At 45.7% G+C, this 17,294-nt stretch overlaps 4 protein-coding genes and 1 non-coding gene across 5 annotated transcripts; 3 read left to right on the top strand and 2 right to left on the bottom strand.

Annotated features, from left to right (window-relative positions):
- Positions 1-929: 929 nt before the first annotated feature.
- LOC117839907 (uncharacterized) lies at positions 930-1,939 on the top strand. The gene has a single exon (XM_034720344.2). The coding sequence runs from the start codon at positions 1,143-1,145 to the stop codon at positions 1,602-1,604; it is 462 nt and encodes a 153-aa protein (XP_034576235.1). The 5' UTR covers positions 930-1,142; the 3' UTR covers positions 1,605-1,939.
- Positions 1,940-3,062: 1,123 nt separating this feature from the next.
- On the top strand, positions 3,063-6,476 carry LOC117839878 (replication factor C subunit 3). Its single transcript, XM_034720313.2, has 9 exons — positions 3,063-3,387; positions 3,777-3,993; positions 4,106-4,185; positions 4,279-4,438; positions 4,610-4,691; positions 4,957-5,086; positions 5,164-5,227; positions 5,347-5,415; positions 6,081-6,476. Exons 1-9 carry the CDS (start codon positions 3,201-3,203, stop codon positions 6,175-6,177), a joined length of 1,086 nt encoding a protein of 361 aa, XP_034576204.1. The 5' UTR covers positions 3,063-3,200; the 3' UTR covers positions 6,178-6,476.
- Positions 6,477-6,554: 78 nt separating this feature from the next.
- On the bottom strand, positions 6,555-8,960 carry LOC117839870 (metal tolerance protein 3). The gene is made up of 7 exons (XM_034720303.2): positions 8,699-8,960; positions 8,397-8,590; positions 8,123-8,321; positions 7,789-7,967; positions 7,455-7,605; positions 7,038-7,171; positions 6,555-6,921 (listed from the first exon to the last, which is right to left on the bottom strand). Exons 1-7 carry the CDS (start codon positions 8,886-8,888, stop codon positions 6,742-6,744), a joined length of 1,227 nt encoding a protein of 408 aa, XP_034576194.1. The 5' UTR covers positions 8,889-8,960; the 3' UTR covers positions 6,555-6,741.
- A 665-nt stretch (positions 8,961-9,625) lies between these two features.
- On the top strand, positions 9,626-14,078 carry LOC117839889 (DNA-3-methyladenine glycosylase). Its single transcript, XM_034720323.2, has 8 exons — positions 9,626-10,930; positions 11,155-11,226; positions 11,326-11,449; positions 12,223-12,293; positions 12,386-12,443; positions 12,531-12,992; positions 13,080-13,541; positions 13,629-14,078. The coding sequence occupies exons 1-6, from the start codon at positions 10,541-10,543 to the stop codon at positions 12,692-12,694; spliced, it is 879 nt and encodes a 292-aa protein (XP_034576214.1). The 5' UTR covers positions 9,626-10,540; the 3' UTR covers positions 12,695-12,992; positions 13,080-13,541; positions 13,629-14,078.
- Positions 14,056-14,137, bottom strand: TRNAS-GCU (transfer RNA serine (anticodon GCU)). Its single transcript has one exon. It is a non-coding gene; the product is annotated as a tRNA-Ser (tRNA).
- Positions 14,138-17,294: the final 3,157 nt, after the last annotated feature.

The raw sequence follows: 17,294 nt of genomic DNA, 5'->3' as shown, positions 1-17,294 counted from the left end.
GTAAGCTGTTTTGTAGTTTCTCCTTTGCTTCGGTGGTGGAGCCGTTTAGATGCCCATTTGGTAGAGTTTTACCAAAAGCCAATGAAGAAGCCATCTGAGAAGCCCTACAAAAAAGGTCTTGAAGTAACTTATGATGGAGCGGGGTCGATGCGGGATAGATATAACCTAGCGCCGAGGAGGATGAGATTTGCCAAGTTATTTACTTTTCCTAGCTGTTCTTTACCTGCAATTTTACACAAGTTATCTAGTTTTCTAGTCGAGTTCTTTCTGTTCTTGACATGCAGGGCACGAGCACTCTTGAATTTGATGGCTGCCTTCCTATTAGATCTTGAGTGCCCAGCGAGCAGCAGCTTTGATAGATGCTCTAATCACAATTGAATTGGAGAAAGGGATGCTGCTAAAGATTGGGGAAGGAGAGATTGCTGGAGGTACTCTAAGCGCAATTAAATACTAGCGTTTTCGCAGGAAGGAGATGCCAATGTCTTCAAATTGAATTCGACCGAATGGAAAATAACATGCCAGACTGGCTGACTTCATCATCATTTAATGAGTTAAATACACTCGAGCAGAAACGCTCACACACGTAGGTAGACCCCACGGCAGCGGCAGCTCTTGTGCAGCAGAAGGCCAGCAGGTCGCCGTGATTCTCCCTCCAGACTTTGGCTGTCGCGGACACGTACAGGGACGTTGTATGGCGCACCACCGACCCCGGCCAGGCTCGGGGAATCAACCGCGCCGACGTGTGAGCAGCGCTTTCCACGCCTCCATCTATTCATCCCCAACGGCCGGTTCCATCCGTCGGCGCCTGGTGGTGGTGGACGAGCCTTTCTGGCGGCCAGCCCGGCTCCATCCGTCGCCGCCTGATCACCGGCAGGGCACGCGTCCCCGCGCGGTTGGCTCACTGTCGCGTCGCGTCTCGCCTCGCGTTCACCCCCTCGTGAAGGAACGGCGGAATCCTCCCGTACCAAGTAAAGCACACAGCTCGAGTGGGTGTCCCTCTAGCCCTCTCATCCTTTCCTTAATTCCTTTCCCTTCCTCTGCCGCCTATATAAACCGCTCCGATCCCTCCTCAGCTTGCTGTACACTGGCACGCCACACGCTCGCATGAACAGCTAGCTGATCGATCGAGGCATCGAGCAAACATGGCGAGCGGCGGCGGCTACTACTACGACCAGACCACGGCGACCTACCTGCCGGCGCCGGCGCCGAGGGCGACGTCGTTCCACCTCCTTTTGTTCCTGGCCACCGCGGCGCTGCTCGGCGCCACCTCCTTCTACTCGCGCTACGAGTCCGCGGTGGAGAGCCTGGTCGACCAGGTCCGGATCGCCGTCGTGCTGTCCCCGCTGCTGCTCCTGCTCGCGGTGCAGTACTGGGCGGCCACGTCCGGGGCGCGGACGCGGGGCGGCGGGGTCTCGTCGCTGCTCCTCGGGGACCAGCCCTCGTGGTACGGCGGCGGCGGATGGGGCCAGCAGCAGCGTGACGGCGCGGGAGCGTCGTCATCTCCGTGGGGGGTGGCGCTCGCGCTCGCCCTCGTCCTGCTGCTCGTCTCCTACCAGTCGTGCTTCCGGAACCTGTGGTTCCCGCTGGTCAGCCGCCGGTGGTGAGCCTTAGGCCAGAGCTTATCGAGGCTGCCACTTCAATTCTTGCCGTGCAGCTCACCGGGTGCGAAAAGAGTCGTCATCAATTGGCAGCTCACCGGTGAATATTTGGCAGTGAACCGGTTGCATCCATAAACAGAACTAGTTACCTAGGCAGAGCAGATTCCAATATGACTGGAGAATTACTGGAGCTTCAAAGAGCAACGAATTTGCTGTTTGTATTCTGGAAGCTGTAGTGTTAGACTGACAGCTTGGGTAGCTACCCCGGGCTGTGATCAACAATATACGTGTAATTATTGATAGAATATTGAATAGAATAAGGAAAGTTTCGCTTTCTTTGATTTCTGACTTGTAAGAATCTGAGCATCAGAGCATGTGAACTGTGAAGAACTGAGAAAACTATTATTTGCACATACCATTATATCAGCGTGTGCCCATTTGCTCAGGAATAGGACAGACCATCCATCCATTCCCCCTGCCGTGCCACACGTTGCTGCTGAATTAAGTGGCGATCGAATAAGGTCGTCGGAAAGGTGAAAAGATACTGCAAAGCCTAACGATAGCTGCTGGCATACATCAAGGTGGCCATTTGCAACCATGCAACGAATCTAGATTTTATAAGACGTAGAATGTGGAATCTGCTTAGTCCCCGACTTTCGGCAACAGGACAAGAACCTGGCACTTTCGTTCCTTCTCTGCTTTCGGCCCCTGATGGACGACCAAAGTAACTTTCTGAGCTAATGACCGTGTGGGGCTTGATACTCGAGCTACCATCCAGGCACACATGCCGCCCTAAAGCAAAAGACGCGAGTATTCCAGATTCTTGTTACCTGCTGCTACTTGCAGGTCTCCGGTCTCCCGTCTACGTCTAATTAACTGCTGCTATATATCCGCAGATGATCTACTCCCTCCGTTCCAAATTGTAGTATGTTTTAACTTTTCTATTGAACATACATTATATCTGATGCATAATAATGCCTATAAATCTAAAAAAAACTAAAACAACCTACAATTTGGAACGGAAGGAGTACTATGATTCTCGCTACTACTCCTAATTAGTATTATAACTTGCATAATTATTACTCCCTTCGTCCAAATTGTAGGTCATTTTGGCATTTCTAAATTCATAAATTTTGCTATGCACCTAGATATATATTATGACTAGATACATAACAAAAGCTACGAATCTAAAAATAGTAAAACGACCTACAATTTAGGATGGAGGGAGTATATACTTGTAGGATAATTGAACAGCGTGGCACCCGCAATTCTACAAACTTTTACTTTTATTATTTTTAGAGCCATTTTTTTATTTTTTGAGTGAATTTCCTTTTCTTGAGGGGAAGGAGTGTTCCAAAGCCCAGACGTTACACATGGGCTGGGCTAAGGCAGTAAGGCCTCCCAGATTGTGCTCGAGCCCAAAGCTTGGCCTTCTTCGATGCGGCGCGGCAGCATCCTTTGGTCTGACCACTCCGTGCATTTTCTGTCGCCTCGCTCGTGAAGTCGGCAAGGTAGAGCAGCAGAGCGGCGAGAGGGTTTCGAATTGGCGCCAATTATTCCCCACAATCCCGCCTTCTAGCTCTAGGGTTTCCACCCTCTGCCATGGCGGGAGCCACCGCCGCCACTCCCATGGACGTCGACGCTGCCGCGCCGCCCCCTCCGCCGGCCGGGGCGGCGGCGAAGGGCAAGGCCCCACTCAACGCGCCCGGGAGGGCTGCGCCATGGGTGGAGAAGTACCGGCCCCAGTCCCTCGCCGACGTTGCCGCCCACCGCGACATAGTCGACACCAGTAAGTGGCCGCGGCCGTTGCGCTCATCCGATGCCTGGCGCGGGTTTTAGGGTTTTAGGAGGGATTCAATTAGGTTTTGGTGAAGGAATTTTATTAGATTTGTGTTTCAGTGACCATTAATTCGTGGGTTGTGGTCGATCTGCTACCGGGATTTTGTTTAATGCTTCAGTGATCTTATGCTATTGGTCATGTTTCATATAACCAGTATGATGGTGGATTTTGGCCCCAAATTTATGTCTCTGTATGATACCACATATTCTGAGATTCATGAGTTGTAACTTGGTATTAGCTACTAACGTTTCTTTGCCACTGTGCTCATTGTAACACATTGTTATATATAGTTGGCATGAGTTAAACTGATGATTTTTGTCTTCAATGTTTTGTTGTAGTCGACATGCTCACCAATGAGAATAGACTTCCTCATTTGTTGCTATATGGACCACCTGGCACTGGTAAAACATCGACGATACTTGCGGTTGCGAGGAAGCTATATGGGTCTCAGTATAGCAACATGATTCTGGAGCTCAATGCATCAGATGAACGTGGTATTGATGTTGTAAGGCTGCAGATCCAGGATTTTGCTGGCGCACGCAGCCTCTCTTTTGGGTATGCATCACAAGTCATGCAGACTTGATAAATGATCATGCAATTTTTGTTTGCCATAATACTGTGAACTTGTGAAGTAATACCCCTTTGCTTTCTATTTAACACTCTACAGAGCAAGGCCTTCTGTTAAGTTGGTCCTCCTGGATGAAGCAGACGCAATGACTAAAGATGCACAATTTGCATTGCGAAGAGGTGTTTCTGTTGTTAAGAGTTTACTTTGTTCATTGCTGTAATATTGCTGTGCATTTTCTTCCTTACATCTATTTACTCTGCTCCTCCTTGCAGTCATTGAAAAATATACAAGAAGCACAAGGTTTGCGCTCATATGCAATCATGTCAACAAAATTATCCCTGCACTACAATCCAGGTGCACTAGGTTTAGATTTGCTCCACTTGATGGCAGTCATGTTCGAGAGCGCCTTCAACATATAATAAAATCCGAGGGGTAAGCATATGTTTTTCCTTCTAAGATTATACAAGAATTTCTCAATGATTACTTTATATTACCTGGGAACTCACTATATTTGTTTTTCTTGATATCATGGTACATGATCTTCATTTTGTGGTCTGGGATTCTAACCCTACCTGCAATGTTAATTTTTGCATGTACTTGCAGGCTCAGTGTAGATGAGGGTGGCTTGACAGCCCTAGTGCGGTTGAGCAATGGTGATATGAGGAAGGCTTTGAATATATTGCAGGTTATCCCTGATTTTTGCATTTGAACCCAACTGTTTTTTTTTTGCCGTGTGTGTGAATTAAAAAAAAGGCATGAACATCTTGTCCTTTTAGATCTTGATAAATTGTACTACATGTATTTCACTAATGCCATACTGCCATTCTTTCAGTGTTACTTTTACTAATTTCAGCAGAGATGAACTATAAAGCATAGTTTTTTTTTTCATGATATCCACCTTTTGTTCTATAAGCGTGTGCGCCAATGACTTACCTTCTTTTTATATACAGTCAACACACATGGCATCCCAACAAATCACAGAAGAAGCTGTCTATCTTTGCACAGGAAACCCCATGCCAAAAGATATTGAGGAGATAGCATTTTGGCTACTAAATGAACCATTTTCAACCAGCTTCAAACGTAATCTTAATTACCACATATCAGTATGACCCTTCTAATAATTCATTGTCTAAATGTATGCTTCCTTATCTGTTTAGATATATCTGACATGAAGATGAGAAAAGGGCTGGCCTTGGTTGATATCATACGGGAGGTTACTATGTAAGCAGTACCTGCTGCCTACCATACGAGCTCATCATTTTCATACACATTCTTAACTAACACTGAACTTTGAACCCTCTGTAGCAGTGTTCTAAATTTTCTGTATGCCTTTTATGCAGGTTTGTGTTCAAAATACAGATGCCATCCGATGTTCGTGTAAAGCTGATCAATGACCTGGCTGATATTGAGTATGTCCCGTATAAACCTTTACAGCTGAATTGTGTGGTTCTGCACATAAACTAGCTTACTGTTAACGCACTATATGCTTCTCTTCCATTAACTAATTATGTTTCGTTGCTAACTCTACTCAGATTGGCATGAATATACTAATAGTCATTTTAGTTCACATAAAAGTGCATAAGGTAGGTAGTTGCCCAAGTTCTGTGAGAATATGATGGACGCAAGACCAGCAATGTATGGCCATGCTGCCTATTTACTTGATACACCTAACCCTTAGATCTTAATTTACTAAAGAGAAGCCTTAGAACTTGGTTAACTGAAAATGCTATGAAATCATTAAATTAGCTCATTGGTATAGTTTAGGCCTTGCAACGTTGCAACACTGCAAAATGTTCTTTTTATTCAGTAAACTTCAGATGTAGTAGTTCTCCAAATGTGGAACTTGTGCTTTCGGAGAAAGTGGAAACTGTAGTTGTTTCCGTGAAGAAATTACTTAAAAGTTCACTGCAATGTCTCGGGGGTAATGCAATAAGTCAGTAGTGACCTATGGTTCTTTGACTTAAACCCGTGCATTTGGGCTATGATCAGTTGGGGGAAATGTGATAGCTCTTTCTGGTATTTACTTTTTATGGGCTAAGTAACATTATTCATGGCATCTGTCTTTGATATGCAGGTACAGGCTAAGCTTTGCGTGCAATGACAAACTGCAGCTGGGCGCACTGATCTCAACTTTCACCAGTGCTCGCACAGCTATGGTTGCTGCCTCTTAACTAATTGCAGTTATGTGATGGATGTTTTTGTTGCCCTTGCTGCCAACTGGAATCTGGAGATGAAGGGCAGCTACCTTTGTGGGTCACCGTCTTGTCCTGTAGTTAGCAAGCTGAAAAGCTTGGTGAGGGCTGTCTTAGATCTGTATGCTGCTGGATGCAATGTGTTAACTTACTGGGAACTTGGGAGTCTCCCATGACCGAATGCTGTAGGGCGTTGTTAAGCTATGATGCATCATGCATGTAAGATTTTATCCAGTCTAGTAATGAAGCAATTATAACCGAACTTTTTCTTTGATGAAGCATGTGAAACTGCAAATACAACACTACAAGTCTACAACAATGATTCATGGTTATCCACAACGGAAACACGATCAGGATCAGTAAACCGGAAAGGTTAAATCATGTATTATTCCGGTGAGACAGCCGTGCTGCCCTTATTTTACAGGTGCAAAGGAAAGGAAATTACATTTTACCATCGAGTTCGTCGCTGATCTCCGGTGCCTTAAGTGAAAGCACCGTGCTCTCAGTTAAATCTAACACTGTACATGAGTATGTGAAAATCTGTCAAGGATCAGTAGCCGGCAGCCTGCTCCGGACTTTGTGTTCAGGCTTATGAGTGCTCTCAAAATCAATATGAACAAACGCCCGCTCGACTTCAGGCAGCTTCTCGATCTTCTCCTGCAGTGATTCGCCAATGGTGTGCGCCTCTCGTAGCGGCATGTCCTCTGAGAGTTCAATGTCAACCTGCGTTGTCATAAAAGTAGATCATACCATGAGAACAAAAATGGCACCACACCAACAAGACATGGGAAGGACACAAAGTTTGCTACCGTTCTTCTAACGGTAAGTTGTTAACTGACCTCAACGAAGTAGAGAGCTCCGAAGCTGTAAGCTCTAACAGTGTCAACCCGCTTGACTCGTGTGTCATGCTTCATGGCGAGGTAGGTCAGCATCTGCAGCATCTCTGGGGGGGCACATCGGCCCACTAGGGTAACTGGAGCAAAATAAAATACAGGTCAGATGCTGTCAAGCTGATCAGGCACTCAGATGACTACTGATGCATAACTTTCTCTGCTGAACAATAGTCATAATCACTATAGTAACCGGCAACAGCAAGAGGATAATCAATCTACATCTATGACTTAGTTAGCTTTTAAGTGAAGTTTTCTTTTTTTCGTTTTTTTATCAGCTATCCCAGGCTCAGTGTTCCTAAATGGGGGAATAAAGCACTTCTAGAATTTCATGACACTTGGGAACGCAAAGAATTTTGGAAGTACCTGCATTTTCTAACACGGTTTTGGACCAGTTCACAATGGTATATACAGCAAGCAGTACAGCCCCCGCGGGGTCGATCCACCATACGAATTTGTCCCCAAGAACAGCAGCCACCAGACCGACAACATTGGTTATCACATCAAAATAGTGATCCTGGATGGCACAAGTACAGCTGAATTTAAATAACAAATTTGATATCAGTTAAATTATGTATTCAACTAAACTAATGCCAAACATCTAGTTTATGTTCATATATGCCAAACAGCTAGTGTATGTTCATTTATGACAAACAGCTAGTGTATGTTCATGTACTCTGGTCAAGGCAAGTATTCATACCTTTGCATAAGCCCGGACAATGCTGTTTCCTGAACTCTTGCAGTAAAACCAGAGAGCAAGTTTCACAGCAGTTGCTGAAAGCATGATGGAGTACAACCATATTAGCTGCTCTGATGTCATCTTCGCGACAGGTTTATTCTCCACCAATTGCTCAATAGCTTTGACCAAGACCTGGAAACCTAACATATTGACGAAAAAACTCATTTTAGTCATTACTCATTTGTACAGACATTTCTACATTGCATTTGTTTGACAGATAGTAAAAGTTAAACATTTCTTGATAGAGGAATTAAGTCTTAGAGATGGAGATCTGCCATTGCAAAGATGCCAATACCCAGAGTTGCCATGATGGCCGCGAAGACGATGATCCCAACAGGCTGAACACGCAACTTCCCAATTGGGTACATGTAAATGTTCACTCTCTTCATGGAAAGGTGTGTGAACCAAAGGATACCGCCGGCCATTAAATCGAGCAACGAATCAAGCGTTGACGCTGCAATTGCCATGGACCCCGTCCTGATCGTAGCATACACCTGCCAATTTTGCAGCACAAATGCATCAGCGTAAAGGCTTCAGTTCTGATCGGTGCCCATGACGCGAGAAATTACCTTGAAAACCAGTAGCACAATATTGGTGTAATTGGAAATCTTCATGGAGAACTCGCTCTGCTTCTGCTCCACCATGTCATCGAAGGCCCCATGATCCGAGCCATCCGAGTCGAATTCGCCGGGCATGCAGAGCGCCTCCACCTCCTCGAAGGTTCTCAGGGTCGCGAGCTGCTTCTCGTAGTACTCCCTCTCACCTACACGGCACGCAGGTGGGGAATCGAAGCCCCCATGGATGTTGATGGCTGATGGCTACTGACTAGCTTCAAATTGAGCTGCCAAGCTGGCGCTGCATGCTGAGTTACCTTGGGAAAGGCCTCTGGCGCGGGCGAGGTCGGCGTCGGCGGGGCGCTCGGGGTCGAGCCCGGCGCGCACCTTGTCGGGCAGCCGCGCCAGGAAGCTGCTGCGCAGCGACCGGGCCGAGTCCCGGCGCCGCATAGACGGGGGACGGCCGCCGGCGCCCAGCAGCGGGGCCCTCCGGTCGTCGCCCTCCATGATAGTATCGGTGCCGGCGGGTCCGCTGACACGCTCTGTTGGCAAATTCTCTTTTTGTAAGGTTCTTTCTGTGACAGTGAGGTCTTGGGTGTTTGGGATTCTAGTTTATCCAATTTTAGTGGTAATCTACGATGTTTAGAGGCAAGTCACTTATAAGTGGTGTGCTCAGCAACTTTTCAGCAGCACCGAAGAATGAAACCTGTGCATGGCAAGTATAGCTGCCATTCAGTACGAGTCAAGAGGCGTCAAGAAGTTACAGCCCAGATACAGGACTGACTAGTCTCTCCATAGGGCAAACTTTTGATGAGATCACTAGATAGGCTGATGTTGTGCGTGCCCAATTTGCATAGCTCAAACTGTTTAGTTTACCCATGCTCCCATAAAGATGCTCAATGTGCAAGGCTTGCACATATTAAACGATCAGCTGACCTCAAATAGTTAAATTTTGAGTGGGTGTCCCAAGAAATTGCTTGTTCTCCTCGATTAAATTCGTAACGTTAGTAAAATGCATAGGCGGTACATGAAGGGGTGTCATCCAGATCCTTAAACTTTGAAAATGAGATCTAAATCTCCATAATCCGTGTTAAACTGCATGCATCGCACGCTAACTGTACGATGACGTGGACCTGCTATGTGGGGCTCACATGTCAGATCAGCCTTCCTTCCTTCTTCTCTTTCTCTCTCCACACGATGGAGATCGAGCTCCCATGACGGAGCTAGTCCGGCCGGCGGCCGCGGCCTTGCGCGAGAGGGGCGGCGGCGGCTCGGCCCGCGGGAGCGCGAGGAGCAGACGGCCTTGACCGCCGTCGTCCTCGGCAGGGCCGCCGTACGCTCGAGCCTAGTCACCGCCACTCATTCCTCCTGCACCCGATAGTCGGCGTCGTCCCTCCTGATCGGGCCCGCCGCCATTCCCTCCACCCGCGTGGAGCCATCGCGGTCGTTGGCTCCTTCAATCCTCCCGCTCCCGAGCCCGACCGTCGCCGCCGCCCACTCCTCCCGCGCCCAGCCGTCGCCGCCATCCCTCCTGCGTGGGCCCGTCGCCGTTCATTCCACCCGTGCGGGGCGTCGTGGCCGTCCGCTCCTCCCGCTCCTGTAGGCCTGGCCGCTGCCGCCGTCCCTCTCGCGCGAGGCCGAGGTCGCCGGCCGGGCTAGCTCCGTCACGGGTAGCTTGATCTCCATCGTGGGAAGAGAGAGGAAGGGAGGGGAAAGGCAGGTTGACCTGTCATGTGGGCTCCACATAGCAGGTCCATGTCATCGTACAGTGCCACGCGTGCAGTTTAACATGAATTATGGAGATTTGGACCTCATGTGAACCGATTAGCAGGTTTAGGAACTTCGATGTACATTTTTAAAGTTTGGGACCTGGATTACACCCGTCATGTACCGCCCGTGCATTTTTTACTCAAACGTCATCAACAATTTAGTAACACTTGCTTTAGTCGTTGACATTTTTAGTGGTTCACGTCAAAGCAAACTGCATCGTATTGACTTCATCAACCGAAACCGGCCCAATCTGTGCCGCTGCGGCTTCATGTTTTTGTTTCTTTTTTCTCTTGAAAACCTTTGCTATTGACTTCATCGGCTTGCTATGTCAAACAAGATTTTCGCCAGCAACCTTCGGATACGATTTCGTAGTTGACATCGTCACATCGATGCGATCCATCCCGTCCGTCCATTCCACGCATCCCCTCCTCCGCCGAACACTCGGACTCAAACCCCACCTCTCGCCGTCGGCGAGCGCCGCCGTTGAGGCATCGCCGATGACCACCTCCGGCGCACCCACGCCCCAACGCTTCAAGCGCTCCTCCCCAAGGAAGAAGTCGCAGCTAAGAAGCCGCCGCCTCGCCGCCGGAGAGGCCGAGGCTTCGAAGGCCTCGGCGTTGGCCAGAGCGCCGCTTCCCGCACCGCTGGAGGTGGACGCGGTGCCGCCTGTTGGGCGCGCATTGCCGCGACAGTTCTTCGAGGTGGATGCCCTCGACCTCGCCCCCCGCCTCCTCGGCAAGCTCCTGCGCCGCGACGAAGTTGTCCTCCGCATCACCGAGGTTGTTGTTCTTCAGAAATCTCGCATTTTCCGTATGATCAAGATTTTGTTCTGTTGCAACGGCGCCAGGCTAAATTTCCCCTCCATATCATCTCTCTTTGTTTGGAAAAATGCTTCTCTTTGATGGTAAACTTAGTGAAGCATCATTGCAGTTATGATTGATATTCTGAAATTTCCCTTTTTTGAAATGGATTCTAACATTTTCCTGTGTATGCTTTGATTCAGGTGGAGGCCTACAGGCCAAATGATTCCGCATGCCACGGCCGGTTCGGCATCACCGCGAGGACTGCCCCAGTGGTAGGATTGGTGCCTCCTTGCATTCTTCTTTTGGGCATCACAAATTTGCGGGACTGAAATTTGAGCTTTGCGCTAAAATCTTTGCATCTTTGAGTGTAGTTTGGACCGGGAGGCCATGCATATGTGTATCTATGCTATGGGCTCCACATGATGCTCAATGTCGTTGCCGACGTGGAGGGAGTTGGTGCTGCTGTTTTGATCCGGTCATGTTCTCCGGTTAGCGGTATGCTCCATCTTTAAAAGAAATTTACAGAGAGCAAATGAAATGTCATATCTATGCATTGTGGCCTTATGTTTGGTAACTTTTGTTGCAGTTTGCTAGTACCATAAGATATGATACAATTACAGTCTCACATTAACTTGCTGGTACCATAATGGTTGATGTTAGGTGCTGAGGTCATGCCGGAGTTCTATATATGGTTCTTGCTTTGCTGCGCTTTCTTTTTCCTTATGGTGAACTCTGCATACATAAATTGAATTGCTTGTTTTCAAATCTGTACAAACCTGTAGGAATTTCTACCACTAGATAGTTATGTGACCTCCCAGCTTATCTAGTTAGGAACTCTGGATACATCAATTGAATTGCTTATTTTCAAACCTGTACAAACTCTTACTTTAAGTTTACCTTTTTCACATCTCCCAGCTTGAAAAGGAAATTAGAAATTTCTACCACTGGATGGTTATGTGATCATGTAGGATATGCTGAGCTGTTTGCTCACTTGTCTCCCAACATTTTTTTTTCTTCATGTTTCTCCAGATTTGAATTAGAAAAGTACTCAAGTCTTGTTGGTTGGACAACTGGAGTACAACCTTTGTCCCAAAATTCCAATTCTACAAACTGAGCGGCATGCTCCCACTACAAATTGTAGTTCCTTTATTTTTCAGTTATAAAGGTCTTCCTGTGGTTTCAGGTTTTCAGCGTCTCTTGTCTTATCAATGCAAGCGTATATAAAGCACTTTAAGCTGGACATAAATCAATTTCTTGAAATTGTTTAGGCCTTGAAACAATTCAGTGGCGCCGTGGTCAACAAACTGAGAAACCAGTCCTACTTACAGGACCAGGAAAGGTATGTGCCTCTTCCCTTGGTTACCAGGTTCTTGTTTTCTTACTGTTCCTACACTACTGTGTCAGTATAAGATTTCTGTCTACCGTATTCAGGTTGGGCAAGCTCTGGGTCTATCCACTGATTGGTCGAACCATCCTCTTTACACACCTGGTATGCTTGGCTGATCTCCAACATCGCCCAGAATCGCTGGCACTGGTTCATTTTGTTCACCTAGTAATGATCTGTTTACCCTCTCAGGTGGGTTGGAAGTGTTGGACGGACCAGAGCCGGATGGCATTTTGGTTGGTCCCCGCGTCGGCATCGAATACGCATCTCCGGAGCATGTCGCCGCGCCCTGGAGGTTCGCCATTGCCGGCACTCCGTGGATCAGCGCCCCCAAAAATACCCTTCGGCCACGCTGAAGACCTGTAGGTACTAGGTAGTAGGGGGAAGCTTGAGGTCGAGGATGAACGAAGCGGTGTCTCGCAACAAACAGCTCGAGTCCAATTCCCCGTTTAACCCAAAATGTTCATTTGTCTGTTGTATTTTGTTCGAAAACAAAGGGTGGATGTCTAAACCTTGCTCCGTTTTTTTTGCTGCTTGCTCGTGGAAATCGCCGGATTACTCGCGGTCCGGATTTGTGTTGAAGTTGGTACCAAAAATAAAATAAAATAAAAATAATAAACGACGCCTGAGAGATTCGAACTCTTTACACACCTGGTATGCTTGGCTGATCTCCAACATCGCCCAGAATCGCTGGCACTGGTTCATTTTGTTCACCTAGTAATGATCTGTTTACCCTCTCAGGTGGGTTGGAAGTGTTGGACGGACCAGAGCCGGATGGCATTTTGGTTGGTCCCCGCGTCGGCATCGAATACGCATCTCCGGAGCATGTCGCCGCGCCCTGGAGGTTCGCCATTGCCGGCACTCCGTGGATCAGCGCCCCCAAAAATACCCTTCGGCCACGCTGAAGACCTGTAGGTACTAGGTAGTAGGGGGAAGCTTGAGGTCGAGGATGAACGAAGCGGTGTCTCGCAACAAACAGCTCGAGTCCAATTCCCCGTTTAACCCAAAATGTTCATTTGTCTGTTGTATTTTGTTCGAAAACAAAGGGTGGATGTCTAAACCTTGCTCCGTTTTTTTTGCTGCTTGCTCGTGGAAATCGCCGGATTACTCGCGGTCCGGATTTGTGTTGAAGTTGGTACCAAAAATAAAATAAAATAAAAATAATAAACGACGCCTGAGAGATTCGAACTCTTTACACACCTGGTATGCTTGGCTGATCTCCAACATCGCCCAGAATCGCTGGCACTGGTTCATTTTGTTCACCTAGTAATGATCTGTTTACCCTCTCAGGTGGGTTGGAAGTGTTGGACGGACCAGAGCCGGATGGCATTTTGGTTGGTCCCCGCGTCGGCATCGAATACGCATCTCCGGAGCATGTCGCCGCGCCCTGGAGGTTCGCCATTGCCGGCACTCCGTGGATCAGCGCCCCCAAAAATACCCTTCGGCCACGCTGAAGACCTGTAGGTACTAGGTAGTAGGGGGAAGCTTGAGGTCGAGGATGAACGAAGCGGTGTCTCGCAACAAACAGCTCGAGTCCAATTCCCCGTTTAACCCAAAATGTTCATTTGTCTGTTGTATTTTGTTCGAAAACAAAGGGTGGATGTCTAAACCTTGCTCCGTTTTTTTTGCTGCTTGCTCGTGGAAATCGCCGGATTACTCGCGGTCCGGATTTGTGTTGAAGTTGGTACCAAAAATAAAATAAAATAAAAATAATAAACGACGCCTGAGAGATTCGAACTCTCGCGGGGAAACCCCATGTACTTAGCAGGCACACGCCTTAACCACTCGGCCAAAGCGTCGTTTGATGAAAGCGTTCCTTACGTGTACGTCTAGTAGATAATGTAAATCCATAACACAACAAATGATCCCCTATGGATTTAGAGACCAGTTCTTCCTGCCCAAGCCCACCGGAGCAAATTTTCTCATAGAGTTCTGTCCTTTGAATTTTGAAAGTGCACCTGTTCGTAACAGAACAGTAGAATCTAAATGAAACGGAAAAAAGAGGGAAAAAGAAAAATAATAGAAGAGCCCAAAGCACATAATAACGGAATAAAAAGCACATAGTCCTGGGTGGAGATGGATGGGTTGCTCAAAAGCTTTGGCTGCGTCGAGATTTGGTGGAATTCCTTTACGGCGCAGGTAAAATCGTAGGGCTCTAGTATTGTGTTCATATCTTCAGGCTATGAGAGGCCTGAAGGTTCAAGCCTATGGGTTTGAAGGGGTGATGCACGTCTTACATATTGCAGCTAGGATTTGGTGCTTAAGGAGAAGTTGGGAAGGTGATTTATTTACTCGTCGCATGCATCTTCTCATTGAGCTTTAGGTTAGATGAAAAACATGTGCATCTGCAGGGTTTCATAGCTATTTGATTTCTCATTTTGCTTGCAATTTTGCAATTTGCCGATGCAATTGAGTGACTGTTCATTCTGAATCATCTTTTGATTGAAAGAAATGCAGGTTAGATGCATATATGAGCATTTTTAGGTTGGCACTAGTTTGGTTTCTTGTATCTTGCAAAATGCATTACCAAATATCTTTCATAAGTTTGTTCTGCTTTGTCTCGTATTCCCAATTGATGCCGTGATGATTAACTGCATTGTGTCTGAAGCTATGAAACGAGATTGCACGTTTGGGTTTGTGCTGTTATCAGGATCATGGAGTGGTATCTTATGTTGATTACATGCATTATGGTTTTCAGTCTTAGATTACTAGTAATTTTATCTCTCTGTGGAAGAAATGATAACCTGTCAGGTTGTCACTCTGTCAGTTTGTTAAGTTTTCCAAAAGACAGGTTTCTCTGAAATGTTTATTTCATCAAAAATTTTAAACTGCTTTGCTCTCTATTTTGAAAAATTGATAACGGTTATTGTGCTTACCTTGTTATACTTAGTCTTTGTCCGCGTGTTTCTTGGCTATAACATAAACTGTTGTGCCTACCAATAACCTGATCTTTAGTTTAACACATACAAACCTTTTGTTCTTGTAGCTGTTTAAAGAAATTTGCTACATTTTTCAATGGTAAGTGAAATTTCTGGTTGCAGGCAGTTTCTATTAATATTCTTTTTAGTTAGTTCTTTCTGCTAGTTAATCTTTACTTCTACCGAGTATACTATTCTATTCAATTCTGAACAATATAAAATAAAAATGCCAGCTGTAATTTACCCTCTTTTTTTTAGAATTACATGCCTTTGGGTTACTGCTTTTGCAGAACAAAGTTGTGCTGTTTAAGTCATGTAGCTACCTGATTCCAGCATATGCACAGCGGGAATTGATCTCACAAACTATTTTGATCCTCAAATTGTTGCATAGTAATTTGTTGCCTTTTTTAATTTCAAGGTCTTTCTTGTAACATGTATAATATGGTACTCATACTTTTTTTTTTGTTGAAAAGTGAGCATGTGGTATTCTTCTGGAGGGTTGCAGTTTTTAGTCTATCCTTATGTTACTCTAATAGTTTACCCTTCATGAAAGATCCACGCCATATTAAATCACTCATGCATCTTTAAATTGAACATTAGACGGTAAATAAGCATACGCAGGATTACATCCATCTGTTTTTCAGTTGCTTATAGCACAAATCTGAAGGACTTGTAAATTAGACATTTTACTACATTTTTTAGTGCATATTTTATTATAATATTCATTAGACGGTAAATACGCACACGCAGGATTTCATCCATCTGTTTTTTCAGTTGCTTATAGCAAGGATTGAAAGGGCATGTAAATTAGACATTTACTACATTTGTGAGTGCATATTTTATTATTCATTGGATGGTAAATAAGCATACGTAGGATTACAGCCATCTGGTTTTCAGATGCTTATAGCAAGGATTGAAAGGGCTTGTAAATTAGACATTTTAATACATTTGTGAGTGCACATTTTATTTTTGAAGCATCTCATATCACATGCCAAGCCTGTTTAATTATTCTTTGCTGGTTGGCATCGGGCATGAGGGAAGTGAATATCTGATCTACTGTTTTGTGAACCCACTTCTTGATTTCGTTTTTGTAGTACCTAGGGAAGGGAACCCTTATCAATACACAACCTTTACCGTTATTGTAATTCATGCCATCATTTAAAGATAATTTCCGTATTTTTCAATAATGGTTGAATTTTCCTAATGTTCTCTGTACAAAATAATTTATTTGTTTAATTTAAGACCTTGGGCGTAAATATCAGTAAGGACCTATGGTACCATATTCCTTATAGTTAATGTTTTTATTAGTGTCTATGCCATTTTTCTAGTACATCAAATCTTGTGGTCTCCTAATAGGACGTCGTGTCTAGTTCTACGAGACATTGTTTGTGTTGGAAAAGGTTAGGCATTTCAGGAAAACTCATGCTCAACTTTGCATACTAGAGACTTAGTTCTCGGCCTCCCTGTCGCTGATTGCAAGCCATTTCCCAGCTATTCCGGATTTATCTTAGCCGAGAAAAACTACTCTAGTAGATTTATCTAAGCTTAACATCTTCACCAGTTGGTAGCCTACTCTAACCAAACTTCGTTGTATAAAGCGCGCTACAAAAGTCCATACTACAAGGTGTTTGTTAAGCTATGTTACTATCTTTCGTGGAGCCTATTGTAACAAAATTTCTTCGTATCTGCAGGTTACAACTGTCCATTCCACATGGCGTTCGTAGCAAAAGGCGACACACTATTGAGGAGACAAATTCATCCAATTTGTCGACAAATTCATAAGACAGGTCTTGTTTGTCGCCTCCAAAACTCACAATTCAAACCTGTAGGACATTGCGGCTAGATCAGACACATTATCATGTCATGAATAAGCGGACTGATCAAGTTCGGTGGAGTGCAGAAATGTCAATACGTCTACGAGTTCCGTGGAGTGCAGAATATTGTGATTACGTTGTGAATTTGAAAACGTTAGCTCAATATAATGCAGAACTAGATGCTGAATTGTGAAATAATATAGCGTTGAATAGATTAATTCACA

This window comes from Setaria viridis, chromosome 1 (assembly GCF_005286985.2).
Source record: "Setaria viridis chromosome 1, Setaria_viridis_v4.0, whole genome shotgun sequence".
Lineage (NCBI taxonomy): Eukaryota > Viridiplantae > Streptophyta > Magnoliopsida > Poales > Poaceae > Setaria > Setaria viridis.
The sequence above is the reverse complement of the archived record's forward strand: the minus strand, read 5'-3'. Positions and strand labels throughout refer to the sequence as shown.

Excerpts from the sequence above, each read along its gene's own strand:
- LOC117839878 (XM_034720313.2), top strand. The coding sequence starts at position 3,201 with ATGGCGGGAGCCACCGCCGCCACTCCCATGGACGTCGACGCTGCCGCG. Across the intron at positions 4,692-4,956 it reads AGGCTTTGAATATATTGCAG|TCAACACACATGGCATCCCA; the intron begins GTTATCCCTGAT and ends TTTTATATACAG. Across the intron at positions 5,228-5,346 it reads ATCATACGGGAGGTTACTAT|GTTTGTGTTCAAAATACAGA; the intron begins GTAAGCAGTACC and ends CCTTTTATGCAG.
- LOC117839870 (XM_034720303.2), bottom strand. The coding sequence starts at position 8,888 with ATGGAGGGCGACGACCGGAGGGCCCCGCTGCTGGGCGCCGGCGGCCGT. Across the intron at positions 7,606-7,788 it reads TTGTCCGGGCTTATGCAAAG|GATCACTATTTTGATGTGAT; the intron begins GTATGAATACTT and ends TGTGCCATCCAG. Across the intron at positions 7,172-7,454 it reads AACCGTGTTAGAAAATGCAG|TTACCCTAGTGGGCCGATGT; the intron begins GTACTTCCAAAA and ends ATTTTGCTCCAG.
- LOC117839889 (XM_034720323.2), top strand. The coding sequence starts at position 10,541 with ATGCGATCCATCCCGTCCGTCCATTCCACGCATCCCCTCCTCCGCCGA. Across the intron at positions 10,931-11,154 it reads TTGTCCTCCGCATCACCGAG|GTGGAGGCCTACAGGCCAAA; the intron begins GTTGTTGTTCTT and ends GCTTTGATTCAG. Across the intron at positions 11,227-11,325 it reads CCGCGAGGACTGCCCCAGTG|TTTGGACCGGGAGGCCATGC; the intron begins GTAGGATTGGTG and ends CTTTGAGTGTAG.
- LOC117839907 (XM_034720344.2), top strand. The coding sequence starts at position 1,143 with ATGGCGAGCGGCGGCGGCTACTACTACGACCAGACCACGGCGACCTAC.